We start from the raw sequence: 13,572 nt of genomic DNA on the forward strand, positions 1-13,572 counted from the left end.
TCAGCAGGTCAGCTGGTATCTGTGGAGAGAGAAACACAGTTAATGTTTGAAGTCCAGTGACCTCTGTCAGCATTGGGAGCAGGAGTTTGCCACTTGGCCAGTTAAGTCCATTGCTCCATTCAGTAAGATCATGACTAATCTGATTACGCCACATTTGCACATACTCCCAATTACCTTTCCCTCTCTCGCTCATCAAGAATCTATTTACCTCTGCCTTTAAAATAATTAGATTCTGCTTCTACTGCCTTTTGAGAAAACAAGAATATTGCAAATATATTACAAATTGGAACAGGAAAACTGGAGAAGTTAATACCTTTCCCACAATATGCCCCCAGTTCGAGGTTTCAAAATATTTGTGACACATCAGTGAGAATGATGAAGGGATGGACCTCTGAGATCAGGGGCCTGTCCAGGACTGAGTGGGAATGCAACTATTACTACACAGTCAGAGCTCAGTGGTGGCTTTAAATTAAATATACTAGGGCAACATATCTTTTTGCAGTGCATTATAATCCTGCATTGTTGTATAGTAATTTAATGTGTGCTAAATCTAGATATCACCAAGAGATACAGATGCACAGACAATTTTAACTCCAGTAGGAAAATGTTCTATTAGGTTACATTTTCTGAATGATGCTAAGTGCATTCAGGAACACACCCCGTCTATTATAGAGACTGAAAAGAAAAAATGCTGGAAATCACAATGGGTCAGGCGGCATCTATCAACAGAGAGCAAGCTAATGTTTTGAGTCTTGATGACTTGATGACTCTTCATCAGAGTTGCTCTCTCTCCACAGATGCTGCCTGACCCACTGTGATTCTCAGCATTTTTTGTTTTCGGTACAGATTCCAGCATCTGTTGTAATTGGTCCCTCTTTCATAGATGAGTGTTGTGTGAGATCTGAGAGCAAGGACCTTGCATAAATGTGCATAATGAAGGAATTAAAATTGTTTAATGTTTTCCAGAGAATCCATTCTCCACACTCTCACTGGCATGTGTGTGATATCTGTTCTGGAAAATATTTCCCTGAAATTGAGGAATGGTATCCCATCAACCACAGGAAATGATTATGCAGATAGGATTGTTAATTGTATATCAATTGTGTATAGTTTCAATTGATTAATTGGAATCTCTATTCATAAACATAAACTGAAACTGTGGTTGTCAGGTAGCAGGTATTTTCTTTCAAGATGTAAATAATTATAAAGGTGACTGAAGATTGACTCTAGTCTTTCAACAACTGGCTCTCTGGAAAGGACAAGTCAATGATAGCTGAGGCGATATATTGATTGATATTTCAAAACAAAATACAATGAATGCATCAGAAATTTTAGTAATAGACAAGATCTCCTCAGAAAGCCACCAGGGAGTTAGAAACTGGAGAAACTGACTTCTTCAACATTCAGAATTTTCTATGTGGAGATTTCTATGTGGAGTAAATATTGAGATCTAAAGAGTTTTCATTAGAAGATGTGACAATGTAAGATCATGCCTTTTAGAATATGGATTGGCTTTTTCCAAACTCACAACTCTTCTTCCCCTTGGTGTTGAAAGTATGTACTGTATCTTTAAGAGAGAGAGAATGCTGCTCTGAACTAAGAGATTACTTGTGTCGATGACTAGGTGGTAGTCCCAGAGTGTACTGGAAAATTGACAATATGTAACATTTGGCTATGAAATGGACCCTTGAGTTTGGTTGCTGTTTTGACAACAATTCAAATTTAATCAACCAGTTTAAATTATGCCCCAGGATACTAAAACCCTATCCAGTTTGAATTTTTTGTTTTGCCAACATCGAACCAATGAGATGATCCGATGTTCGGGGTATAAGAATACAGACATTTTGAAAATTTGTTGGAGAGCAATTGCCGCAGAGAGAGGGCACTTACTGCCAACACAACATCTTGCTCTTCAAGAAATTTGGAAACACTCTCCATCAAAGGTACATTTTCATGTGAATCATACTCGTAGAAAAAGAAAGATGACCCAGGGTGATCCACAGCCAGAAGAGTGAAGACGCAGAAGAAGACAGTGACTGTATGATTTTGAAATTAAGTTGATGTAATTTTACTAAGTGTCTTATTGAAACAGCATATTGTTATAGAGTTGGAGGCAGATAGTTAGCAGTTAAGAGAAAGGAGGGTTGGAGTTGTGAATAGTTGTTGTTTAATGTTCACTTTTAGAATTAAAATATACATTGATGTCATTTTCTTTAAATTGTGGAACTTGGGAATTCCCTCTTACTAATATTTTAATAGATTACAAGGCAAAGTGAGCTTTTCTGGGTGTTTGGTTTAATTAACAGAAGGGTCTGCCTCCGTGTTGTAACACAAGCAATTCAATTCAGTGGAATTCACGATGGGGCATCCAATACATGGGGCGGTGGCATTGAGGACTAAATACAAATGCACAGTCCAATATGTTGACCATCACTGAGTGGAAGAATTGAAAGATCCCAAAACCAACCATCAGTCTGAGGAACTTAGGGGCGGGAATAGCTTTTTTAGCCCTGCCCTTAACTAGAACATAGCTGATCTTCTATTTCAATGCCATTTGCCTGCAAAGAAGTAAACTGCAGGCAGCTTTCTTAAATATTTTAGGTAAAACACTACTTTGCAATATCCAGTCCATACCCAGTTTACATAGGAGAGAGTGGGAAGAGATGCCACACTGATATATGGATGGGTCAGGCATAACATTCTTGCTTTTATGCCTTTACATTATTATGAAATTCCCATTATGTATGTGCTGTCAGATGTCTCTTCCCTGTTTACTGTCGGCAATGTCACATGAACTGACATGTAAGAGCATAACTGATACCAAGGTTGTTGTGTATATTATTGTTAGAAAGGAACTGCACCAACAGCTTTGGTTGGAGACAAACAGCGTTTGGATGATGAATGACAACAAATTCAAAGGTTATCTTACAATATTAATTTTATTATAGAAGTGAAATGTGGAATGCCACCAAAACTAGTAAATGGATTTATGGTATTTACACTCAAAAGAAGATATAACTACGGAGACAATATTGATTACGGCTGTGTTGAAAATTACATTTTGGATGGATCGAAGACAATCACATGTGAGAAGACAGGAATCTGGACTGAAAAGCCTAAGTGTCGAGGTAAGATGAATTGAATTGGATTGACAAGAAACAGTTACGATCCCAATATCTTTGGATCACAAAGTTTATTGTACCTCCAGATAACACCAGAGTATTGCTGGCTAGAGTAAACACTTAATTTAAGCCTTTAGTTTGCTTACTTTATGTTACATTTCATTTATGATAAATATAACTTATGACTACAAATTGCTTCTAGTGTTGATAATGCAAATGATAAACATGTAACCACAAGCTTTTAAGATTTATATATGCAATATATTAAACAGAGTTTCAGGTCTTAGTCTTGTAGTTTTTGTTATTGAATTATGTTTACTCCTGCATTAGTACACACAGCATCTATTACTAGCTGAACAGAAATATCATCTAACAAAATTCTCGAAAGACCAAAACTATTGCCTTTGGACTCCCCCACAAACTCCACTCCTTAGCCAAGGACCCTAACACTCACTTTGGTAAATGTCGAAGGCTGAAGCAGATTAATGCCATACTTGTCAAAGGGATAGATTTCCAACCACTTACTCAAGCTACAACTGAGTGCCTACATCTACTTTATAAATGGCAATAACATTTCCTGCTTGAGCTCATCTACTGGAGAAACCCTCACCTATGCATTTGCTATCGCCAGATTTTACAATTCTAACATTCTCCAGGACAGCTACTCATCTTTCACCATTCACAGACTTTAGCTTATTGAAATATCTGCTGTTCTTATTCTATTCCATTGTGCTCACTGAACTGCATTTTAAAATATTCATCCTTGTTTTCAAAATTCTCCATGGCCTCTCCTCCCTATCTCTGAGGCTTCCTTCAGCCCTGCAAACCTCTGAGATCCTTATTTTAATCATCCACCATTGCCAGCTGCCTTCAATTGCCTAAACCCTAAGCTTGGGAATTCACTCCCTGGACTTAGTTTTTCTTTATTCCATTAAGACAGTCCTTAAAATCTACCTCCTTATGGAGGCTCAGAGTCATAGTATATTTGGCAATTCTTTTGTGAAGCACTTTTCAGGTTTTTTACTATGTCAAACCTGCTATATAAAAGGAAGCTGTTGTTATTGTATATTCCAAATTGCAACATGGACCTGGATTTTATGGACCCTATTTCGGTATATTTGAAGATGGCTGGGGAGCACATGAAGTAAAGTGTGTGGTATTCCCACTACCTTTCAATTACCTCCAAACTGTTTGCAACTTTACAACGGACAGGGGAAATATCACAAAAACCTATCAAAACAGGAATAATGGAGGCTTTGAGGGCAAACTAGTGGCTACTTAAAGGCCTCATTCCACTTTTGCTATTTTACCCACATCAGGTCTTATAGCAGGGTAGTACACCAGGGCAAAATAACTGTGGCCTGGCCTCTGGAGGACTGATTGTGACTTGGGTCAGGGATCATGTGCCTGGGCAAGAAGCAGCAGCCTGGGCCTATTGGTTCTGTCCTCACCTCTAGTCCACAGCAGGTGAAGGCAAAGCTCAGATGGTATCCCAACAACTCTCTTTGTGTGGGCTGCCATCAGGTAAGAAGACCTCCTTTGGGTCCCTCACTCACTCACTCACCCACCCATTCATTCATTCAGTCATCTCCCTACCTGATGTCTCATCACCAGCCCTCTTCACTGACCTCACTGGGGTCTACCAGCCAGGCCTGTCCAAAACCCCATAACTACCTTGACATCCAGACCCCATCACTTCATCTTCTCAAGAACTTCCTAAGGTCCCAGTGCAGGCCACCGCTCAAACCTGGCACGACTGGGACAACAGACCTAGTACTCTTAAAGGTGGGAGACTGAGTTTGGAGTAGAATTCTTATCCTGAAAAAAAACCAAGGGAATCCCAGTGTAAAATGGCTGCAGAGCTGACTACTCTTGGATGGACATGCTAGGAACTGAATTTTCTGGTTGGGATTGGAGGGGCTGAAGTGGGCAGGGTTTGAGGAGTGGTGATGGCTGGAGTCGAGAGGTTTGGGGGAGGGCACATTGGAGTATGCAGCATCCCATAAAATCCAGCCATGAGTACAAACACAGCCTCACGTAAATCTCAACTTTTTAAGTGATAACAGTTTGAGATTTGGATTGATGCTTTTGTCAGGAGTCTGATTTACTGGCAGAATGGGTAAATTAGACTTTACTGACTTGATGGTCTTCTATGCCACTGTTTATTTTCTCAGTGGTTCTATTTGGCTAATTAAATCTTTGTTAATGGGATACTTAAAGAGTTTGACAGTAACATATCTGAAAATAGAAATAATTAATAAGGTGTGCTTTTACTTGTCCAGCTCCATGTATTCTACCTGTGAAGAGAGCTCGTATATTCTATAATGGAAGAAAGATCTGGATGAATGAACTCCCACACAGGAGAATATTACACACAGAAAGAGTGTCTTTTTACTGCAAAGACATGGAACGAAACTGTGGATTACCAGTTCTGACTCAGTGCATAGATAGCAAAATTGAAATTCCTGCATGCTTTCAAGGTGAGAATGATTCAAGGTGTGAAAATTATTGAAAGTCTCTTATAAAAATCTGAAAGAACTGCAGATGCTGTAAATCAGAATCAAAAACAGAAGTTGCTGGAAAAGCTCAATAGGTCTGGCAGCATCTGTGAAGAGAAATCAGAGTTAACATTTTGGGTCTGGTGACCGTTCCTCAGAACTGGTGGTAGCTAGGAAAATGTCAGTTGCTATGCAGAAAATAGGGTGGTGGGGTAACAGACGTTTCAGTTGTTAATGGAGATTGTTAGTGGCTAACAATAGATAGTATGATACAAGGCCTGGACTCACCTATGTCCAAGTCTCCTACACCACACACCAGACCTCGTTATCACACAGCCTTCTATTAACAGCTATTCACCCTTTCAGCCAGATCGTTATCGACTCCTTTATCTGTCCAACTGTTCTTCACTGTCTTTGTGCTCTATCCCTACTTATTGTTTACTCCTTGCCTGCTCCCCCCTACCCTATCTTCTGCATATAAACTGATATTTTCCTCGCTACCATCAGCTCTGATGAAGTGTCACTGGGCCTAAAACGTTAACTTTGAATTCTCCTCACAGATGCTGACAGACTTGCTGAGCTTTTCCAGCAACTTGTTTTTGTTTCTGAAAGTCTCTTATGTTAGTTATATTATTACAATTAAATAACTCATTGCATATCACAGGTGTCCGAAGGTCATCATTGGTGGCCATGTTCACAGTTCCCAAGGGTCTAATTTCTGGAATTATTTTTCTTTGTCTTTCCTCTTCTCCTTATTATATGCTATTTGCAACCTACCTCATTAACTAAACTTCTGGTCATCTGTCCTAATATGTGTTTGATGTCAAAAATTTTGTTTGCTCCCTGGCTTAAAGTGCCATGGGATGTTTTTACGGGGTTAGAGGCATTATATAAATGCAGTTTGTTGCTATTCATGCCTATTCCCTTCACCATGTTTAAAATTGAAACATGCTTTTTGTTTTAAAAACCTCACTTCTTAATGCGGAAAGATGACCATTTTTGAAGTCTTGCTTGCTAGCTTTCCATCTAGCTCCCTAAATTCTGACTGCTTGACTCTAAGTTCTAACTATAGGATATATCTTTTTTTCAGTTTATGTCATTGGTATCAATGTAGACCATAACTTCTGGCTGTCTACCTTTGCCTTATCAGAATTCTCTACAGCTGCTCAGTGACATCTTTGACCCTGACATCAGGGAAACAATACAACACGCTGGATTCACTTCACTGCCACAGAATTTGCTCCCCTAACTATTGAATCATCTGTCACTATGACTCTTTCTGCCTTTTTTCTAGCCCTCTACACTTAGCTACTTATTGCGCCATTGAGTTAGCTTTAGCAGCATTCCTTCATTGAACTCTTATCAATTCAGAGCTGAATATTTGTTGTAAAGTGGCAAGTGTTCAAGAGGTTCCTGATTGTTTCTTTTTTGATTGCCTCGTGATCACTCATTCTCTCTCTCTCCATGTATAATCTGAAGCTGTGAGTTGATGACATCAATTAACATGCAATTCACCTCATTCTCACCTTATGGGTGCACTGAAGTGATGTTTGCTGCTGCCGAAATTCTGGACTCAGAGCTACAGCTGTTTCAACTGTTGATATTTCCTGCATAAATGGTTTTCCAGGGCAAAGGAAAGGTCCTGGAGTTCCCACATTACACAGGATATGCATTCTTGAGGTTTACAAATTTATAATATCAAATATGGCTGTAAGATTTAAAAAGGATCTGAGGGGTAACATTTTCAAACAGAGGGTGGTGCATGTATGGAACAAACTGCTAGAGGTAGTGGTGGAGGCTGGTACAATTATAACATTAAGAAGGCACCTGGATGGGTATATGAATAGGAAGGGTTAAGAGAGATAAAGGCCAAATGCTGGCAAATGGGACTAGATCAGATTGGGATGTATGGTTGGCATGGATGGGTTGGACTATAGGGTAGTGCATAGAACATACAATATTACACGCAGTGCAGGCCCTTCGGCCCTCGATGTTGTGCTGACCTGTGGAACCAATCTGAAACTCATCTAATCTACACTATTCCATTTCAATCCATGTTTATCCAATGCCCATTTAAATGCCCTTAAAGTTGGCGAGTCTACTACTGTCGCAGGCAGTGAGTTCTATACCCCTACTACTCTCTGCGTAAAGAAACTACCTCTGACATCTGTCCTATATCTATCACCTCTCAATTTAAAGCTATGTCTCCTCATGCTAGCCATCACCATCCAAGGAAAAAGGCTCCCACAGTCTACCCTCTCTAACCCTCTGATTATTTTATATGTTTCTTTTAAATCACCTCTCAACCTTCTTCTCTTTGATGAACATAGCCTCAAGTCTGTCAGCATTTCTTCATAAAACCTTCCCTCCATACCAGGCAACAACCTGGTAAATCTCCTCTGAATCCTTTCCAAGGCTTCCACATTTTCCTACAATGCAGTGACCTGAGTTGTATGCAGTACTCCAAATGCGGCCGCACCGGAGTTTTTGTACAATTGCAGCATGATCTTGTGGCTCCGAAACTCAATCCCTCTACCAATAAAAGCTAACACACCATATGCCTTCTTAATAACCCTATCAACCTGGGTCGCAATTTTCAGGTATCAATGTACATGGACCCTGAGATCTCTCTGCTGATCTACACTACCAGGAATCTTACCATTAGCCCAGTACTCTGCATTCCTATTGCTCCTTCCAGAGTGAATCACCTCACATTTTTCCACATTAAACTCCATTTGCCACCTTTCAACCCAGCTCTGCAGCTTATCTATGTCCCCCTGTAACCTGCAACATCCTTCGGCACTATCCACAACTCCACTGACTTTAGTTCCATTTGCAAATTTACTGACCCATGTTCTATGCCCTCATCTAAGTTCATTATGAAAATGACAAACAGCAGTGGCCACAAAACAGATCTTTGCGGCACACCACGCATAACTGTACTCCAGGATGAACATTTCCCATCAAACACCACCCTCTGTCTTCCTTCAGCTTGCCAATTTCTGATCCAAACCGCGAAATCACCCTCAATCCCATGCCTCCATATTTTGTGCAATAGCCTTCCGTGAGGAACTATATCAAACATCTTACTGAAATCCACATACAACACATCAACCGCTTTACCCCCATCCACCTGTTTGGTCACCAGCTCAAAGAACTCAATAAGGTTTGTGAGGCATGAACTACCTTTTTCAAAACCATGTTGACTATCCCTAATCAATTTATTCCTTTCCAGATGAGTATAAGTCCTATCTCTTATAATCTTTTCCAACACTTTATTCACAACCAAAGAAAAGCTCACGAGTCTATAATTACCAGGGTTGTCTCTACGCCCCTTCTTGAACAATGGGACAACATTTGCCATCCTCCAGTCTTCTGACACTATTCCAGTAGACAATGATGACATAAAGATCAAAGCCAAAGACTCTGCAATCTCCTCCCTGGCTTCCCAGAGAATCCTAGGATAAATCCCATCCAGCCCAGGGGATTTATCTATTTTCACACTTTCCAGAATTGCTAACACCTCCTCCTTATGCACCTCAATCCTGCCTAGTCCAGTAGCCTGTATCTCAGTATTCTCCTTGACAACATTGTCTTTTTCCAGTGTGAACACTGATGAAAGATGTTCATTTAGCACTTCCCCTTATCTCCTCGGACTCCATGCACAACTTCCCACTACTATCCTTGATTGGCCCTAATCTTACTGATATATCTATAAAAAGCTTTAGGGTTTTCCTTGATCCTATTTGTCAATGTCTTATCATGTCCCCTTCTGGCTCTTCTTAGTTCTCTCTTTAGGTCTTTGCTGGCTAACCTGTAACTCTCAAGCACCTCATCTGTTTCATGCTGTATGATTTTTTGACTCTAAAGGAGAGGCGAAGAGCAACAGATCGAAACATGGACAGGAATGGTTGTTGTAGGTTCCGGAATTTAGATGTTTCAGTAAGAACAGAGAAGATGGTCAAAGAGGGGGAGGTGTGGCATTGTTAGTCAAGGACAGTATTATGGTGGCAGAAAGGATGTTTGAGGACTCATCTACTGAGGTAGCATGGGCTGAGGTTAGAAACAGAAAAGGAGAAGTCACCCTGTTGGGAGTTTTCTATAGGCCATCGAATAGTTTCAGAGATGTAGCAGAAATGATAACAAAAATGATTTTGGATAGGAGAGAAAGTAACAGGGTAGTTGTTATGGGGGACTTTAACTTTCAAATATTGTCTGGGACTATTGTAGATCGAGTACTTTAATTGGGTCAGTTTTTGTCCAATGTGTGCAGGAGAGTTTCCTGACACAGTATGAAGACAAGGAGCCAAGGGACGAGGCCACATTGGATTTGGTACTGGGTAAGAACCAGGCCAAGTGTTAGATTTGGAGGTAGGTGAGAACTTTGGTGATAGTGACCACAATTCAGTTATGTTTACTTTTGTGATAGAAAGGGATAGGTATATACCGCAGGGCAAAAGTTATAGCTCTGGGAAAGGCAATTATGCTGCGATTAGGCAAGATTTAAGATGCATAGAAACTGCAGGAGATGGGCACAATTGAAATGTGGAGCTTCTTCATGGAACAGCTGTGGTGTGTCTTTGATAAGTACGTACCTGTCAGGCAGGGAGAAAGTGGTTGAGCAAGGGAGCTGTAGTTTACGAAAGAAGTTGAATCTCTTGTAAAGAGGAAGAATGTAAGGATGAGACGTGAAGGCTCAGTTTGGGTGTTTGAAGGTTACAAGTTAGCCAGGAAAGACATAAAGAGAGCTAAGAAGAGCCAGGAGGAAACATGAGAAGTCGTTGGTAGATAAGATCAAGGAAAACCCCTAAAGCTTGATGGAGGTATATCAGGAATAAAAGAATGACTTAAGGACAGTAGTGGGAAGTTGTGCGTGGAGTCAGAGGAGATAGCAGAAGAACAAAATATTTTTCGTCAGTATTCACACTGGAAAAAGACAATATTGTCAAGGAGAATACGGAGATACGGGCTACTAGACTAGATGGGAATGAGGTTCACAAGGAAGAGGTATTAGCAATTCTGCAAAGTGTGAAAATAGATGTCACCTGGGCTGGATGGGATCCATCCTAAGATTCTCTGAAAAGAAACAGAGGAGATTGCAGAGCTTTTGGCTTTGACCTTTATGTTGTCATTGTCTACAGGAATAGTGTCAGAAGACTGGAGGATAGCAAATGTTTTCTCCTTGTTCAAGAAGGGTAGTAGAGACAACCCTGGTAATTTTAGACCAGTGAGCCTTACTTCATTTTTAGGTGAAGTGTTGGAAAGGGTTAGAAGAGATAGGACTTATAATCATCTAGAAAGGAATAAGTTGATTAGGGATAGTCAACACGGTTTTGTGAAGGGTGGTCGTGCCTCACAAACCTTATTGAGTTCTTTGAGAAGGTGACCAAACAGGTGGATGAGAGTAAAGCAGTTGATGTGGTGCATATGGATTTCAGTAAGACATTTGATAAGGTTCCCCACGGGAGGGTATTGCACAAAATACATGGGATTGAGGGTGATTTAGTGGTCTGCATCAGAAATTGGCGAGCTGAAACAAGATAGAGTGTGGTGGTTGATGGGAAATGTTCATCCTAGAATTCAATTACTAGTGGTATACCGCAAGGATCTGTTTTATGGCCACTGCTGTTTGCCAGTTTTATAAATGACCTAGATGAAGGCATAGAAGGATGGGTTAGTAAATTTGTGGGGGACACTAAGGTCAATGGAGTTGTGCATAGTACTGAAGGATGTAGCAGGTTATAGAGGGACATAGGAGAAAGTGAGGACTGCAGATGCTGGAGATCAGAGCTGAAAATGTGTTGCTGGAAAAGCGCAGCAGGTCAGGCAGCATCCAAGGAACAGGAGAATCAACATTTCGGGCATCAGCCCTTCTTCAGGAATAGAGGGACATAGATAAGCTGCAGAGCTGGGCTGAAAGGTGGCAAATGGAGTTTAACATGCAAAAAGTGTGAGGTGATTCATTTTGGAAGGAACAACAGGAATGCAGAATATTGAGCTAATGGTAAGATTCTTGGTAGTGTAGATGAGCAGAGAAATCTTGGTGTCCATGTACATCGATCCCTGAAAATTGCCACTCAGATTGATAGGGTTATTAAGAAGGCATACGGTGTGTTAGCTTTTATTGGTAGAGGGATTGAGTTTCAGAGGCAGGAGGTCATATTGCATCTGTACAAAACTCTGGTACAGCTGCTATTGGCTGCTATCAGATCACTGCATTATAGGAAGGATGTGGAAGCTTTGGAAAGGGTTCAGAGGAGATTTAATAGGATGTTGCCTGCTGTAGAGGGAAGGCTGAGGGACTTGAGGCTGTTTTTGTTAGTGAGAAGAGGGTTGAGAGGTGACTTAATGGAGACATAAGATAATCAGAGGGCTAGATAGCGTGGACAGTGAGAGCCTTTTTGCTCAGATAGTGATGGCTAGCACGAGGGGACATAGCTTTAAATTGGGGAGTAACAGATATAGAACAGATGTCAGAGGTAGTTTCTTTACTCAGAGGGTAGTAAGGACGTGGAACACCTGCCTGCAACAGTAGTAGACTTGCCAACTTTAAAGGCATTTAAATGGTCATTGGACAAACAATTGGATGAAAATGAAATAGTGTAGCTTGGATGGGCTTTAGATTGGTTTCATGTTCTATGTTCTATGGGAGGATGCCTTGGATGGATGTCTCTGGAAAATAAAGACAAAATTTCACTAACACAAACTCAATAACTTTGTGCATTTCTTTTTCAGAACCTTCAAGTTTCACTTACAACATAATGTTTCGATCACTTCCATCAGAAATAAAACAGTGTTAGTGATGGAACAACACAATCCATTCCAATCATCAAAGTATCATTTACAATAATACTTTGTAAAGTGGTCACAAATCTGAATTAGTAACATTGTTACCTGTATTAAATAAACATGCATCTTTAGCACCAACCATTTTTGGAAAGGCTACTATTGATTTATTTTCAGACATCACCTGAGGTATCAAACGTAGTACAGTACTGCTAATAATCAACAGCTGATGCCAAATTCCTTTTACACTGCATGTAATTTATTGCCAAAATCCTAATTACACCCCATTTATTTATTCCCAGGTAATGATATTAAATTACTTTGGTTGACAAAGTCAATAAAGCGCAAAATCTTTCTTAATTAAATACATATCATTGATTCATTTGAGTATTGAGATGGAATTGTATTGATTGGGTATGAGGATTAGTGCCCTTTTTTTTAACTTATCTATGTTTCTTTATCCTGGGATCAACAAGGAGAATTATTACAGTGCAGATATAGAAAAAGCAACAAAAAGCATCAAAAATTAACCAAAGTGAAAAAATGAACAAGTCATTTGCAGGCAGGAGACAGGAGCTTGATCCGAGGGAAATAATACGCAAAAAACATAGTCAGTTGGAAGAACATGAGCTCTGGGTTTCAGAAATTGAGCACCAGTTGGCATAACTATGTTGTCACTGAAAAACTGAGCTGCATCTTAAGAATGTGCAGGTCGCAATGGAATGAGTGATTGCCACACAGACAAAATAATACTAGGCCAGTAATGCAGGATTATCCCAACCATAATTTTTCTCTCTAAATAGTATTCAGTTCTAACTACAGGTGAGGAATTCTTCTGGAAAGAACATCAAGAACCTGAGACAAGACCACAAAATTATAGGTGGCCCAGCTGTACAGGGAGAGGAGAAAGATTGTGAATCCATGAATGATAGGAAATTTGATTATTAGTCTATTCTGCAGTCATAAATGATTTGTTATTTCCCTGGTGCTTGTGTCCAGAGCAACATTGAGTGGCTGTAGGTCATTCTAAAGGGGATAGTGAATAGCCAGATGTTATTGTCAATATTAGGTTAAAAGAGGGATTAAGTCTGTTGGTGATATAGTACTGGACAAATTCTATAAAAGAGACCACAACTAGAATGAAAAACATAGAATAACTTGCAGGG

The 13,572-nt window shown here is 40.1% G+C and overlaps 1 protein-coding gene across 1 annotated transcript in view; it reads left to right on the top strand.

Annotated features, from left to right (window-relative positions):
- LOC140464126 (beta-2-glycoprotein 1-like) overlaps positions 1–12,547 on the top strand; it is a 37,687-nt gene extending 25,140 nt beyond the window's left edge. Inside the window, exons 6-8 of the mRNA XM_072558881.1 lie at positions 2,949–3,128; positions 5,405–5,602; positions 12,356–12,547. Coding sequence (XP_072414982.1) covers positions 2,949–3,128; positions 5,405–5,602; positions 12,356–12,420 — 443 coding nt within the window. The 3' untranslated portion in view covers positions 12,421–12,547. The remainder of the gene's footprint in view (positions 1–2,948; positions 3,129–5,404; positions 5,603–12,355) is intronic.
- Positions 12,548–13,572: the final 1,025 nt, after the last annotated feature.

Source organism: Chiloscyllium punctatum, chromosome 39, assembly GCF_047496795.1.
Source record: "Chiloscyllium punctatum isolate Juve2018m chromosome 39, sChiPun1.3, whole genome shotgun sequence".
Taxonomy (NCBI): Eukaryota; Metazoa; Chordata; class Chondrichthyes; order Orectolobiformes; family Hemiscylliidae; genus Chiloscyllium; species Chiloscyllium punctatum.